The sequence below is a fragment of the Serinus canaria genome, chromosome Z (assembly GCF_022539315.1).
Source record: "Serinus canaria isolate serCan28SL12 chromosome Z, serCan2020, whole genome shotgun sequence".
Classification (NCBI taxonomy): Eukaryota; Metazoa; Chordata; class Aves; order Passeriformes; family Fringillidae; genus Serinus; species Serinus canaria.
Window position 1 is genome coordinate 6,393,651 of NC_066343.1, and position 16,190 is coordinate 6,409,840.

Sequence of the window (16,190 nt, forward strand, 5' to 3'; positions counted from 1 at the left end):
GAAAGGAAGCTGGAGCTGGTGGTCCTGCTGGGGGAGACGACTCCACGGGTGCCTGGAGCTACCGTCCCCGATCCTCCGGGAGCGCCACCCACCCAAAAGGGGTCTGCTCACCAGGAGGTAGCTTGACGGCCACAGGAACTACAGATGGAAATCCAAGGGGTGTAACCTAAGGCTCCACGAGTTCCGTCCACAGGGTCCAGGAGCACGCCCAGGGCCTCAAGTTGGGCGCCAAACTGAAGCAGCGAGTGGTCAGGAGAGGTCACCCTCTCAGCCGCCCAGCAAGCACACAGCACGCTGCTTGCAGTAGGGGGCACTCCCTTAGGCTTGGGTACCCTAGAGAGCACCTAGGGATGGCTGCTCCACTCTGTGGTGGACACAGCTCCCTGTGTAGGACGGGAGACTCGCGGCAGCAATCCAGCAAGGGAAGAGAGGGACTCCAGCTGAGGGTTGAAGCAATCTTTAATACTGGGGAAGTCCCAGTGCAGAGAACAAACCCAGAGCTGAAGACAAGGTAAAACCCAGCTTACACCAACTTATAAGGGGCATCAGAAATGAGGGTGGAGACAATCGTTGGACCAGTAGGTAGTGGGGAGGGGTTTGGCATCTGAGGGAGTGACAATGAAGAACAACCAATAAGGGAACATGGGGGGCGGAACCCTGGCCCCTGAGCCAATCACCCGATGCCCCAGCTAGAACTTTCTAGAGGGAAGGGAGGGGGCACCGAGTGACAGGCAGGGCACCAGGGAGGAGTCCGGGAAGGATACATTGAGGGATGGGAGGAGCGGTGATGATGGGCAGTGAGGAGGAGAGCGGAGTGAGCCAAGGCTGAACCATAACAAATCCGAGGGGAAAACAGAACAGTCCAACTCACAACCGATGGGGAACAATTTAACACAACACAACAAATGGGTAAGGACAACAGCCATTCTTCATTTCCTGTGGGAGGGAATTTGGTAACCAAAGATGGGGAAAAGGCAGAGGTACTTTAACACCTTCTTTGCCTTAATTTTCAACAGTAAGACAGGTCAGGCTTAGGCCAGGTGTCCTCCTGGGCTGGTGGTGGGGACGGGGAACAGAACAACCCAAGAACAACCCCCCTGTAATTCAGGAGGAGCCAGTCAGAGACCTGTTGAGCCACTTAGGTACTCAGAGATGTATGGTATCAGGTGGGATCCATCCTAGGGGGATGAGGGAGCTGGCGGATGAGCTCCCCAAGCTGCTCTCCATTATTTACCATCAGTCCTGGCTCAGCGGGGAGGTCCCAGAGCATTGGAGGTGCCAGTGTGACCCCATCCCCAAGAAGGGCTGGAAGGAGGATCTGGGGATCCCCAGGCCTGTCAGCCTGACCTGGGTGCCTGTTCCAAAGAAGTGGAACAGAGCAGCTGGACTGCCATCACAGGGCACCCCCAGGATGGCCCAGGGATCAGAGGCAGCCAGCCTGGATTTAGGAGGGGCACCTGTCTGACCAACCTGGTCTCCTTTCATGACCAGGTGACTTTTCTGGTGGGTGCAGGAAAGGTGTGGATGTGTCTGTTTGGACTCCAGCAAGGCCTTTGGCACTGTCTCCCACAGCTCCCTCCTGGAAAAGCTGCAGCCCAGGGCTGGGAGAGAAGCACACTCTGTGCTGGGCTCAGAGCTGGCTGAATGGCGCAGAGAGTGGTGGGGATGGTGCTGCATCCAGCCAGGCAGCAGGGGTGTCCCTCAGGGGTCTGTGCTGGGGCCAGCTCTGTTCAGTGTTTGCACTGACCACATGGATGAGGGGATTGAGGCTTTCATCAGTAAATCTGCAGACAACAGTGAGCTGGAAGAGTGTGTCCATCTGTTGGAAGGCAGGAGGGCTCTGCAGAGAGACCTGGAATGGATGGATGGGCAGTGTCCAAAAAGATGAAGTTTAATAAATCTCAATGCTGAGTCCTGCATTTTGGCCACAACAACTCCCTGTTATTTGGTCACAATAACCGCCATCCCCTGGGCTGGGGGTGGTGTGGCTGGACAGTTCCTAGGCACAAAAGGGACCTGGGGGCACTGGTGGACAGCAGGCTGGACAGGAGCCAGCAGTGTGCCCAGGTGGCCAAGAAGGCCAATGGCTCCTGGCCTGGATCAGGAATGGAGTGGCCAGCAGGAGCAGGGCAGTGATTCTTCCCCTGTGCTCAGCACTGGTGAGGCTGCACCTCGAGTGCTGTGTCCAGCTCTGGCCCCTCAATTTAGGGTAAAGATCATTTAGTTGATAAGGTGGTGCTAGGTCACAGCCTGGGAGTTGATCTCCAAGGTCTTTCCCAACCTGATTGATTCTGTGATTCTGTGAAATGTCCCAACCCTTTTTTTTCCTTATGTGGAATCATGGAGATTCTCTTTATGGAGAATACTAATTTATAACCTTTATGGAGAATACTAATTTATAACCTTTATGGAGAATACTAATTTATAACCTTTATAGCTTTATAAACTAATATACTAATTTATAACTTTTATAACTCTCTGTGGAGAATACTAATTTATAACCAATGATCATTTACCCTATGTAGTTAATCAGGATCAGTCTTTGTTACTTTTTTTATTAATAACATGGCCATTTGACTGTAAAACAAGTCAATCACTTAGGATCAAGCCTCTTTTCAACAGTGTTGAAGGAATACTGAGATTTTCAGATTTGCACAGATAAGCCTGGAAAGTGGAACTATACTTTTACAACACTGGATTGTAGCTTTTAAAATCTGAAACATTAGATCTATATTATGAATTTTTCTGTTTCAGTATTACAATCAGTGCTAGTAATTTACTTTATTTTCTTCCAGGTATTAAACTGTTCTTATTTCAAGCCACAGAGTTTTGTTTCCTCTACTCCTCCCTGGAGTATCCACATGGTACCCAGCTGCCAGCTGGGATTAAACCATGAGAGCAAAAATGACACTTCATACATTTCCTGTGCTATTTCAAGAGCTCCTGTAGGCAAATGAAAAACAAAGTAAAAAAAATCAAAGCACTTCTCATCTTTCATTAGAAACTTTATTGTATTAACCTACAGGGATGTGAAGTGAAGTGAAATATATGGTAGTGAAAGGGAGAATGATGAACATCAGTCATCTTTGGAAAAGATATATATGTTTTCACAACAAAACACCTTTTTTTGTTACAACTAAGGAAGAAAAAAAAAAAGCCAGGCATACTTGATAGGTTTTCTTTAAAAATATAATACAGTTCAATCATATCAAAGTGAAGTCTTGTGGGCTAAAAGACTGAAAAGTTATGTTCAGTGCTCTAGCACTGGGATGAGTGTATCAAATGACAAGGTTTTCTCTAAGTAATTGATAAACATACACTCATTTGTTTTCAGTAATTTCAGATACTGTATGTACAATCTTTAATATAAAGCATTTTTTTGTCAAAACTAGCTCTGTGATCTTCAGTCTGGACTTTGGAGCTTCGGTGTAAGAATTACTATTTGGACACATATTGGATAAAAAATTGTTGTTAGTGTGCTTGAAAATCCAATATATTTAGAGTAACACATGCCTTGCTTTTGATTTTATCCTAACTTCACGTTAGTATGAACTTGCAGATTGTCTCAGCAGAAAGTGTGAGCACAATGAAATCTTCCTTCCTGTAATCTGCATGTGGATCTCCAATTAAAGTTACTGGAAGTTCTCTGGGTAGATCAAGATAAGGACAGATTTTATGTGTACCAGTCTGTTGTGCTTAAAATCTTGGACATAGCAGAAAGCCCTGGGGTTTGTTATGCTTCTGAGTGGCCTAAATTAATAATGCCTACAGCATTTAAAGCCTAAAGTTTATACTCACTACTTTAAAGTCAGCTATTAACTTGGTGCAGCCTTTTATTAAAATGGTGACACGTTGCTAGGGGAGAGCCACCTCCATCTTCAATGCTACATTTTGTCACTATTGCAAGGTGAATATATCGAGGCAAAGAATCCCTTTCCATCCCTGTCTGTGGTGAAGTGAAGCCAGTTCTCGGAGTGCTGGCTAAAACTGCTCCATCCCTGAGCCATTCAGGCTCCACCACGGTACAGAATGCACCTTCAGCAGAAGTGTCTGAATTGTGTGAAGAGCACAGGGGGATCTAGAGCTGTCTGGCAGTCACCAGGATTGAGGTGGGGGTCTCTGGAGCTGAGAGCAGAGTGCACTCCAGGAAATGAGTGTTCTGAGCACCCCACCAGGCATCATCCTCTGAAGTTAATTCACAAACCATTTGCCTGCCCTGAATGTACCGCAGATCCAGCTCAGATTTATGCAGACATTGGTGCTGATGACTACACAGCAGGAGTTGCACCCACATTCAGACCTCAGTCATGTGTTGTACATTTAGAACACACACAATAAGCAAAATGACAGTAAACTCAATCTATTTTCATGAATATTTGACTGAGTATTTCACTTGAGGATATGTGATATGCTGGAAATTTTAAAAACCTCCCAACGTTTATTCAGCTCTTCCCTTTTCCATGTAAAAAGATTGGTTGTATGATGAAGGTAATTTACCTAATTGTCTTCAAAAAGAGCAAGAAGTTTTAGTGAACTCCCAGTTGTTAAATGCAGCATTTTGTATTCATGGCTTTAGAGAAGAAAGGTTTTATTTTAAAGTCTGCTTCACACAGTACAAAAAAAATGTATATACCAGTAGCTCTACATTTTATCTGGATGCATACAAACCCAATCAATACTTCATTTCAGACAGGGATTAAATGGCAAGGAGCCTTAGAAATCTCCTAGCTAATATCTTTACTTTCCAAATCCAATGGTAATGGAATGCTTTATTCCAAGGATATCCCAGAACTGCCCAGGGAACTGCAGAACAGCCAGGATCCTTCTCCCCATCCATCAGTGACACACCAACCCTCAGGACCAGGTGCAGCAGAGGCACTGCCAGGTCACATTAAATGCTGGCACCTCAGTCTTAGCTTCCTAAAAATATCTTTTCACTGATAGAGGGTATCTAATCTATAACAACCATGTTATCTTCAGGTTGACATGTTTGGGGAAAATTCTGTCCAATGGACGGATCCCTTGGTGAATTCAATTTCCACTGAATCGTGCAGCTTGTAACAGACTATTCTGGAAGGACTGAAAGCCTCTTTTGGGAAAAAGGGGCTGTTTTGGGAGGATGGTCTCCATCCACATGATCAACAGAATAAGGTAAAGTTTAAGGAGGAACTGTTTTTTACTTTTCTTCTGCGTTCTTCTTGTAATTCTCAACAAAAAAACACCTTGATTTTCTTCCCCTGAATTAATGAATCAGCCTGAACTGTCAGGTATTTTTTAATCACCCCTGATTGACATCACTGTGAATTCTTACTTTGACCCTCTTGCTCTGCCCAGAGGTCCCTTGAACCGGACAAACAAAAGGCCAGTTGGCAAAAATGCAAAAGAAATGGACACACACACACACACACACACACACGAATATTTTTTCAGTTACAAGCTAGTTCACTAAAAACACAGACACACAGCATAAAAATGGAGAGAGAAGTTAATGAAGGTGAGGGGGGGTACATGTGTCACATTATTAGCAATGCAAAAGACCAGCTTAAGCATGTGTTTCTCTACATCAACTATAAAAAAAGAAAAGGTGCCTTTTTAGCAAGTATGCACAGAGTTTGCTTAGTTATTTCGAAGAAAAAAGAACACTTGACTATCTTTATCCTATATTACAGTCATTATTACTACCTTTTTATAAAATGTAAACCCTTCCTTGCAGTTAAGATTTACAGAAGTCATCACCTTTGTCCACTCCTTACATAATCAGTCCGTGGTGACAAAAATAAACTGATTCAATTTACGTCTTTTTTGAAGTAATAACTGATATGTTGTGGATTATTAGTTTGTGTGTGGCAGAAACAGTGGTCAGAACTGCAACATATGAAGCTGAACTGTAGCAAAATACTTGTTGAAGACTGGTGCTGGGTCTACAGTACTAAGAGATCTTGAAGCATCATGTAAATATTGATGTATGCAATTATTTTATCTCCAGAACTATTCAAGCCAAGTACATCCACCACCTGCCATGGACAGCAAAGCCTGATGGTAGATTTCCCAAACAACTGCAACATTGTGCTTCCTTATCCCCATCAGATCTTGTTTCTTGTAATATGTCTTGACTAAAGATGAGAATGGAAGGTAAAATTTGGCAAGGCAGTTTTCCTTCTACTAGTGAGTAACTGGTGAATCAGATCACCTGTACAAAGTGGTATTTGGTAAATTGCACTGTCCTGGGAGTATTACTACTCTGGAACATGACAGACATGAAACCTCTATTTGAAGTTGCTAAAATGTGATGTTATCAATACTAATCTGCTAACTACTATTTTTTTTAAGCCAGTATATTACAGTATAAATGTGTTGCATACCTGTTTCTATAAAATTTACTGCCATGAAAAAAAAAAAAAAAAGAATAATCAGGATCCCCAGAGTGTGGCATTTGTCCATCTGTCACTTGTATAAGCAATACAGACCTCGTGCTGAGATTCTGCTTAAGGTACAGCAATTATCTGCAGGACAGATGAGGAGCCAAGAGAGATGGTAAACGAGAGAGGAAGGAGCACGACCGTGCCACTCTACCCCTTGAGAGTCCCAGGGTTGCAGGCATCAGCTCCTTGCGAGGTCATTTGCTGCTGACCCCCTCTGTGGAGGGCGTGGGGCTCTCTCTGACGGGGAGCAGGTCATAGTGGCAGGGAATGTGGCTGTTTTTTGGGAGGTCGTAGGGATCCTGGCCGAGGCGCCCGCCGCCGCTGCCGAACGCGCCCTGGACAACGCTCACCGTGGGCTCTGTGAGGAGAGAGAGCAGGCACTCAACTCTGGGGAAAACACTGATACTTTATTTCAGTTTCAGATTGCTCATCGCCCTAAGTCCTGAAATGCAGCTGTAGAAACTCTGCTTGGTGTTTTTGCTTCACACTTGCAGCAGGGCCCTGCCGTGAGTGTCTTTACTGACAGAAACAAGACGGCATCTCTTCTTTATGTGTCTTTAATTTCAGCAAATTTAAAAAAACCAAACCAAACAACAGCCTGGATCTGAGGGTTTTAATCAAGACTTTGTAACAGTCCTTAAAAGCAGAATGGGTATATCGATGGATTTCAGTGACCTCTAATTGCATGCAGAAAAGGAAAATATATCCTGTGACAGTGGACCCAATTTATTACAGCCCAGGGATGACTGGGATAGCTACCACTCCACAGGACCCCAAAGTTCCCTGTAACTAAATAAATATGGCAACTAGGTAGGGTCCATATTAGTGGAACACTATGTCTGTGGGTGAAGATGCTGTTTTATTCTGATCAAAAGAAGGAAACAGAATTTCAACCCTCCCATACGTAACTCCAGCTGCATTCAGTCTAACCTAGAGCTGAACTACGTTGCAATCAAATGCTAAACTTTTCCTATGCTGTTGGTTAACAGAAAGCTTTCACACCAGAGTAGTTCAGAGGTACCTGTAGGTGACAGAGCAGAGCTGAAGGTACTTCAAACCCCGTTTCTCTGAATTACACCAAATTATTAAAAACGCTGTTGTTACAGTTTTTGGGCAGAACACAGGATCTGAAGACGTAATTTTGTTTTTCCAGTGGTTTTCACATGTTTTGATGAAAACTGAATCAAAGATTAAAAAGCCCTGTGCTCTTTGTTCCTTACCCCCAGCATCCAGAGGTGGATTTTGTACTCACCAACTTCATACACGTTCTTGCTGGCTGTGGCAGAGCCGGCGATCTCGGCGTAGGGCGAGTCACGACGCGCCGGGGACTTCATTTCCACGTAGCCACATTCTGAACTCTTTGGCACCAGAGCTGGTGGATCTTTGATAGTAGCATAGGGGTTCTCAGAGCTGCTCAGTGAGCAATTACTTAAATTGTACTCCGAGTTCTTCACCAGATCTACAAAAAGAAAAACATGCGACTGTCTTGAGCATGCTGTGTGCTATGGAGACTGCCACCAAAAAAAATAAAGGGGTTTTGTTTCATGTCGGGTTCTAAAAAGTCACTCAGAAGTGAATATTTAAATGGAAACCAGTTGTTACACCTCAAAATTATTTGCAACAATCAGTGGAAGCATCTCAGCTGCTATGCTCTTTAATGGACTTCATTACTGCTGCAAAATGCAAGCATCTTCAATTCTGGTTAAAATGGTGCCTAGCATTATTTAGGGATAATGGTAGAGATAAGCTGTAGAATCAGTTTTTAACAACACTTCAGAACACTTTGTGCCCCTCCAGGTGTTGAACTGAGGACACTTAAAAGAACTGACTGGAGACTGTTCCCAAGAGCAGTGTCTGGGCAAATGGCATGATTTATTTCTAGGGTGGGTGGTGCAAAGTTTGAGTATCTGAGTACACAAAAAGAATAACCAGCTTCTTCTAAGCTTCTGTTAGGCACATGCAGGAGAAGAGGTAAGGAAACATCAGGTGGCTTGTGATGTCAGGATTTGACTGAAGGATGAATCACTGCTTTCAGAGATGTATTTGCTTGTGCTGGGAAGTGATTTTGTGGTGTTTGTGTTGCTTTGTTTTGCTTTGTGATATAATGTGTTATTTAACATGAGACTTCTTAGCTCATTCCTTCTTCCATATCCAAGATGAGACTGACCTTGGTGGACCTGTCAGTGGATGGGTGCTCATCATTTTGTGACTCACCTGAATTGGACTTTCTGTAATCACTGAAGTGTAGAACTGTTTACATTATAAAAGACCTTTTAGGTCATTGAGTCCAACCATTTCTGCAACGCTGCCAAATCCATCACTTAACCACATTCCTAAGTGCCAAATCTTCACATCTTTTAAATCCCCCTGGGTGTGGTGACTCCACCACTTCCCTTGGCAGCCCGTGGCAATGCTTGACAACCCTTTCAGGAAGGATTTTTTCCTGATATGCAATGTCTCAAGGTTTGTCTTGATGTGAGGGTCCCAAAGCTGCCCCCAGAATCTGAGGTGTGGCCTCAGGGCCATCACAGGGATGGTCACTGCCCTGCTCCTGCTGCCACCCACGGCTGGCACAGCCCCCCCAGGGCCTTTTCCAGCCCCCTTCCCCCAGCCTGGAGCTCCATGGGGTTGTTGTGACCCAAGGGCAGGAAAAACGAGGTGTAGTAAATCACTATGTCAGTTTAATTATGCCCTGTTGTACACAAGGGGACAAACCATCTGCTTTCTGTCAGTGTGTTTAACTCATCATTCACATGGACTTTGCCACACCTTTTCCATTGCTTGGATATCCAGGCACCCTTGGCATGCCCTGATCAGGTACCACAAATGGTGACACACAGCAGGGTGGTACAGTGTAAAGTCTTGTGAGGAAATTGGATAATTCAGAAGATCAAAATACCAGATAACCACCCTGAATTTTGGAAGCTTTTCATTCCTGTCTGTGTCTCTGTTTTTGATATCCTTTCCAAGGGACTGCAGTGGATGTGGTAAAGGTTTGTGGTCATGCAGACCATGCCAGCTGCAGGTGGAACTGACTTTTAAAGCCTTTCAGCAGATGCAGCATGTGTTCTCCAGTCTAGAATTGAGCTGTGTGGTGACTCAGGAATGATAAAAACCACTTATGTAGGTGACACACAGGGGACTTAAAATGGCTTGGTTTGTGGTTTTGTTGGTGTGAAAAAAAAATAAAAATCCAACAACCTCCCTTCAAAAAAAAAAAAAAAAACAAAAAAAAACCCACACCAGCAATCCAACCAATCATGCATTGATTCAGTGTCTAGGAAAAATTTAGTTCCAGAATATTTTTTGATATTCTCTTCACCTAGAAACCAAAGGTAATTGGGAAGAATAAAAAGCATGTCTATATAGTTTCATCTAAATACATCAGAAAACAACCTCACCTTTTAGGGACTTCCCCACATATCCCCTATCAAGTCCAAAAGCACCTGAGGAGAAAATGATACAAAAAAATGGAGTAGTTTTAAAACCAAAGAAAACAAAAGTGATTAGACAACAGCTTGTAAATGTTTAAGAATTGCCTTGGGACTCATTTCTGCCCTAGCTGAATAATTCCTTCACAAGAATCCTGTGGAAATGCCCAGGATGGGGTGCAGAAGAACTTGTACTATTTGTTTCTACATTTTCCAACAGGAACAGGGGAGGTGGGTCATAAGAACCCCTTTACATTATCTAAAATTTGACCTCACATAATGCCAGTTACTCATTCTTGAACAATCCTAGCAAAGTACTGTTGGACTTAAGTTTTTTTTTTTGTTTTTTTTTTTGATCTGGATAAACCCTACCTACCAAAGAGGCATCCCACCTTCACCTGAAAATGTCAGGGTGTGCAGAGCTTTCTCCAGTTCTCATTTCTCTACTTCCAAATTTAATCACTCCCGAATCAGGGTCACCCCGTTCCACCCCCAGTGGCCTGAACACCTTGCACCTCAATCTACACCTCTGCAATTACCTGTTACTCACTGATTTCTCTCAATAAAAGTAAACAGCAGAGCCCAACAGCTGTCTTCAGAGACCTGGCACTTTCCTGGTTACTGATCTATTCAAATAGCTTTCATTGATATTGTGGAGAGCTCATTTTTAATTAGGCTGTATTGTGGGACTATGCTGGAAGCTTTATAAAAGCCTAAAATGGCTTTTATATCCATGCACTATGTAAACAAAATGAGTGGTTTTCAAGAGGAAAGTGATACTGTTTTAAGGAGACCTACACATAATTAATTTTATTCCTACCCCATCTTTATTTACTAGATCTCATGTCACCTGTGCTGCTGTTTTCACAAGTTTAATGCTCTGGTCACCAGCCTTGAGTTACCCAAGTAATTCTATTTTATTTTCTAGCAAACAGACACACTATCAGCATTCATCCAGTCCTTTGGAACCTCCCTGTTGCTCAAGATCTCCTGCCTTGGCTTAACCACAGCAAGTGTGTCTCAGGAGCATTTAGTGCAAGTTCAAATGCTCTAAGAAAATATAAAACTGAATGTTGAGCATTATGACTGAAATAATTTCCTGGGGGGAAAAAAAAAAATCAATCCAAAAAAAACAAATCCCAAAGCAAACACAACAGATCTGAGCCTAAATTGTGGTTTGACCAAGGCTGGGGAAGAGCAGGAAAAAAAAACAAACAGTGGTGCATACTGTTGTTCTGAATCCCAGGGTCTGATACATGTAAGTACCAGAAATGAAGGTAATTAAATTTTCTGATTTATACTGCCACTGAAAATCGTTTTTAAGGCTTTCACTGGGCAGTGCAGTCCAGCCTTTTTGGAATGCATGAGAGTGGAAGAGGGTGAAAAGAGCATAAAGCAGGATACAGCAACTCTCACCATTTCTTGGGAATTTCTCTTCTTAAAGACAATGCTCTTTTAGCAAACAGGAGGCTTAGTTGGGAAGATCCACTATTTACACCTGAAATGGCTCAGGTAATGAAAAAATACTTTTTAAACCACTGATTGCATCTGGTGGTGATATTAAAAAAAAAAAAAGAATATATGCAGCCTTTCCTTTATTTGATAAGAATTTGTAATTTTGTCCAAGCAGACCCTTACTGTAAAAACCCCACTGTTCTATGAAACTAGTGAATAAGCAAATCTTTTAATAAAAATGAGATATTTTACATGTCATGTCTGCAGTGGGCATCAAAACCTCTTCCACCCTTCCTCACAAGGGGTCACTTTTTAATCTCTTCCTGCCTTAAGGGATGCATCCCACATACAGTGGATAACATTCCCATTCTCCTCCTTTCTTTTTTTTATTTTTACCAAGCTCATTGAGGTAGCCACCGTGTTTCCAGTCTGCTGGCAGTGTTCCTGTGTAGTCCATGACAGCACTTCGTTTTCCAGGCTCCATATTTTTCAGGTTCACAAACAGCTGGCTGGTTTTTGCCTGTTTCAAAGAAAGAGAGGTAATAAAATCCTGAAATTGCAGGGAAGATGCTGAATTTCCAGGTGGTAATCAGGAAGAGCAAAACTAAGCCAAATAGGAGAGATTAGGGAACAATGTAAAATAAACTAAAGACTGCCAGAAATTTCCATGTTTTCCTGCTTTACCTTTGCCAAGGTCAGTCTCTCCATGTTGGTGACATGAGGTGGGCTGGAGCACTGAGTCAGAGTGTGGTAACTGGGGTTAGAGAAATAGTGGCTGTTGACATTTCCACCATTGGTATGAGGGATGGTTTCTGGAAAGAAAAAGAAAGGAAAATGATAAAAAACATGCAATTTCTTTCTTAAGATTCATTTTTTGAGAGTGCTGCTCTGATTTCCAAATGTGACCTAGAGTTTCTTTAAAAAAACCAACAAAACAGCAAACACAAAACTAAATATCTTTCATTCATTCCAAGAAATGAGAGATGCAGGGCAGTAAGTGACAAGTCATGTCCTTGCTTTTAGCAAGGAGCATTCACAATTTAACTCCTCTCTCTGCTGTGGTCCCTTGCTCTGTTTTTCCTTTCTAGCCATCACTGCAGTCACTTGTCCATCAAGTCTGCACCAACATTTTCTGCTGCTTCAAGAACACCAGGGCCTTTGCTGATTTGCTTTTTCTTAACTCTGACAAGTCGTTCTGGTGCTTTCTTCAGCTGCTGCTTTCCTTGACAAGGAAACATTGCCTCGAGTTTCATGTACCCATTGAATCCCAACTCCCAGGCACTATAATAGGTCAAAAACTCGTGTTTGTTCCATTGCTCCTTCCCTACAAACCTTTTGCTGACTGTTTCTCTACAGAATCTTGCCACAGATAGCATGAAATCTTGATTTTCTACACTCTTCCTCTATTCAAGCTGTTGGCACTGAATTTAAAGTCCCTTGTACAAACCAGATTTTGCCACATTCCAAACATATAAAAGCAGGCACAGAGGACAGAAATGTCCATGTTTAATGCAGAAAAAAAGTCTGAGGATGTAAAATGTTGCACGGGAAAGTGAGGTACATTGTCACTTTTCTTTACAAGTAAGACATTTTGCCAGGGTGTGCCACCTTCATGGTATCAAGGAGCAGAAATATGTGAATTCAAGCCCTGTTAGGGGCAGATCTGAGCACAAAGCCAAGAGATGGAGGGGAAAAACAAGTATTCCAAACATGACATACCTGAAATGGTGTAATCTGCATTGATGACCCTCATAGCAGGGGTGTAGGTCACGGTGGGCATGTGTGTCTCCTTCCCTTTCTGCTTCTGCCTGTAAATGATGAACAGCACCAGCAGGAAGAGCACAACTAGGACAAGAATGATGATGCCAGCTATGGCTCCTATCTGGTAGGAGTCAGCAGGGAGGGCAGTGCTGGTACGGCTCAGGCTGTTCAGGTTTCCCACTATAATCACACCAGCTGGAATAGAAGAAGAAGTGAAAATAAATGGCATAAACTCAGAGGGAGTGTTAAGAGCAGGAGACAAAATTTCACTTCTAAATCTAACTGTATTTAGTAAGGAGAGAATAGAACTCTCACAGAAATCACTCCTAAATTTAAGGAAAAACACTCAGAATTTTCACAGAAAAGAGATGTTTTCATGAATTTGAAAAAGTAAGAACATTCTTTGGGCAGAAGAACAGAGTTGGTAAAGCCCATGTTCCATCAGCACCTTAGAGCAGCACTGCCCTGGAATTTCATGCAAATCCACACTCCAGTTACTTTGTTCCAGTTAATTATCACTAATCTAATTTAAAGCCTCAAAAACTTACGGAATTGACAGAATGGGCTATTTAAAAAAAAAAAAACAAACACCTGTCAGCTATATTTAATGAATGACACAGAGATAGGTGAAGCCAGTTTCTGTGTGAAATTAAATTTGATTCTATCTGGGCTTTACCTTGGTCACACCTGGCCCCTTTCCAGCCTGGGCTGCAGTAGCAGGTCCCTGTGATGTGGTCACAGGTGGAGTTGTTCAGGCAGTCACAGATCTGGCGGCATCCGTACCCATATGTGCCCTGGGGACACTCTGCACAGGACAAAAAGCAAGCAAAATCTCGTTAAAGTTTGGAGTTACAGGTCTGCAGCACCACAGGAGTCCAACCCCACACGTTCCTGTCCGTGGGCAGCAGGTGGCAATGCGTCATCAGCAGCAAATCTCTCCTGGAAATGCTCCTAAGAGGAGCATTCTCCTCGGTGTGCAGGAGAGAGAGAATTTGTGCTCAGATGTGTACTTGTGCTTCGCCTGCAATGCCACTAAGGCAGTGCAGAGAGGAATCAAGGGAAAAAAAAAAACAAGGCAAAAAAAGATTATTTTTTAGAAATTAGAAGGCAGTGAAGAAATGGTGCAAGGTGTGAATAAAGAGCCAGAAAAGACTCAGATCCCAGTGCCTGAAAAATCTCATTATGATACAGGTGGAGCCAGACACCTGGATGGTGTCCTGTAGTGTGACAGGTGTGCTGGTGTAAAGCAGAAAAAGGAAAGGGCCCTAACAGTGAATCTGAAATGCACCACACATTTACAGAGAAATACAACTGCTGTTCATTGTATCCTCTGATACTGAGAAACTACTGATAGGAGAAAAATGCTAAATTATGGAAAATAAAGTAACTGGGGAAGTTATACTTAATTATTTGAATTACTTGAATATAATACCTAATTACTGATCAATGTATCTCCTACCTCATGTAAGTGTCCTGGTAGAGAATTACCCTATACTGCTAAAACTAATTTCTTTTATACTGCCACCTCTTGGTACTATGTGATCTGGCACATTACAGTAGTTCTGATGGTTTTAACAAGCGTAGTGTTTCTTCACTTTTTCTGAAATTTCTTGAGAGTCCTGCAACTATATTAACTGCCTTTTGTCTTTTTAAAAGAATCTAACTCATCTTTCATGCATTTCTAATTTGGAATAATTTAAAAAATAAAGTAACACAAAGCATGCCAGAGAATAGTCTTGCAGTCATTTCAAATCCCAACTCCAGTGAAAAAATTCATGTTTATATACTTCCTCCTTCTCTTGATTACACTCAACAAAACAAGATTATAAATACTGAGGTAAATGGGTGGCCAAAACCCATCATGTCATAATATATTTTTGCATTTCAAGATCTGAATTAGAATGCATACCAAAACATGTAGCTCAAAGCTGCTAAATCACTATTATCAACTTGTAGGATAAAATACAAAATCTGTAACAGAGTTAGATTTGCCAAATTATTCAGAGTGATGTTTTGACATCAAGAGACTGTCTTAAAATGTTATCTTTTCCTGAACATTAGTGATGTTTTGAGGAGGAACACAGACATCATCCCAGTGAACAATTTTGGGAGCAGAGCCCTGAAAAGTCAGCAAAGGTTGGACAAACAGTCCTGTGCTCATGGGCCTGATTATTCTTTTAATGTTGCACAACAGTGATGTCAATGGTGTTATCCCTGATCTTCCTGAGGAGAGAGAACCACATATGTGTGTGTGAAAACATGAAAACAAAACACCACCTACAACACTTTTACAAACCAGCTGCGCTGTAAAACCACATTGCGAAGGATAATTTCATCCACCAGCACTGATGCTTTAGTTCTTGCCTCCAGTTTTCCAGCTATTAGCTGTCACTGTGGTTTGTACTAATGGATACATTTCATTACTTTCACAGGATTCTAATGACAATTCCTTGGATTCATTTTGTTGCTTTTACATGACAGAGTGACTGGGTGTTCCTTTAGCGTTATGCCCAAAGCGGCTAAAACGCAGTGCAAGAAAACAGAAACCACAATTGTGACAGCTTAATTCTGATGGGTTTTAAACTGTTTGGAAAAGCCTGTGGACAGCTGTGTGCCCATCAGAAGTGGCCCTGGAGGCCAGAGGCTGTGTCTCAAGGCAGAGGGAGGGGAGTGCTCACTGTGCTCGCAGTGCCGCCCCATGAAGCCCGTCCGGCACGTGCACTGCCCGCTGATGTGGTCGCAGTCGGCTCCGTTCTGGCACTGGCAGATCAAGGCACAGTCCTTCCCAAAAAACCCCAGGGGACACCCTGCAACACAAGCAGAGGGAGGGGGGAGAGGGGTGAAACAGCTGCTCTGGGCGTGGAAAACAAACATTCTGGTTTGGTGTGTTACTGAGGGTTGCTCCTGCAGCTCCTGAAATGAAGAGTTCTGTCAGCACAAGGGACCAAGACCTGCCTCGTGTGGAATGGTTTAAAACACACATCAGGCAAAAATGAGGTTGGGAAATGGTGCTGGCAGCAGAGGTTCTGAAAAGACAGCTCCTTGAAGAAATGGGCTTTCAAAGAGATTTGGGGGCACCTTGGGAGTCTGCCCATCAGTCAGTGACTCTCTGGCCATATTT

General features: G+C 43.0%; 1 protein-coding gene across 2 annotated transcripts in view; it reads right to left on the minus strand.

The window, feature by feature from the left end:
- Nucleotides 1–2,813: 2,813 nt before the first annotated feature.
- The window catches only part of MEGF10 (multiple EGF like domains 10), an 88,554-nt gene continuing 75,177 nt past the window's right edge, over nt 2,814–16,190 (minus strand). For both annotated transcript variants that reach the window (XM_050986887.1, XM_050986886.1), the window contains exons 18-25: nt 15,748–15,876; nt 13,746–13,874; nt 13,028–13,264; nt 11,993–12,120; nt 11,705–11,828; nt 9,824–9,868; nt 7,675–7,881; nt 2,814–6,780 (exon numbers count right to left, since the gene is read on the minus strand). In XM_050986887.1, the coding sequence (XP_050842844.1) occupies nt 6,617–6,780; nt 7,675–7,881; nt 9,824–9,868; nt 11,705–11,828; nt 11,993–12,120; nt 13,028–13,264; nt 13,746–13,874; nt 15,748–15,876 (1,163 nt within the window). In that variant the 3' untranslated portion in view covers nt 2,814–6,616. The remainder of the gene's footprint in view (nt 6,781–7,674; nt 7,882–9,823; nt 9,869–11,704; nt 11,829–11,992; nt 12,121–13,027; nt 13,265–13,745; nt 13,875–15,747; nt 15,877–16,190) is intronic.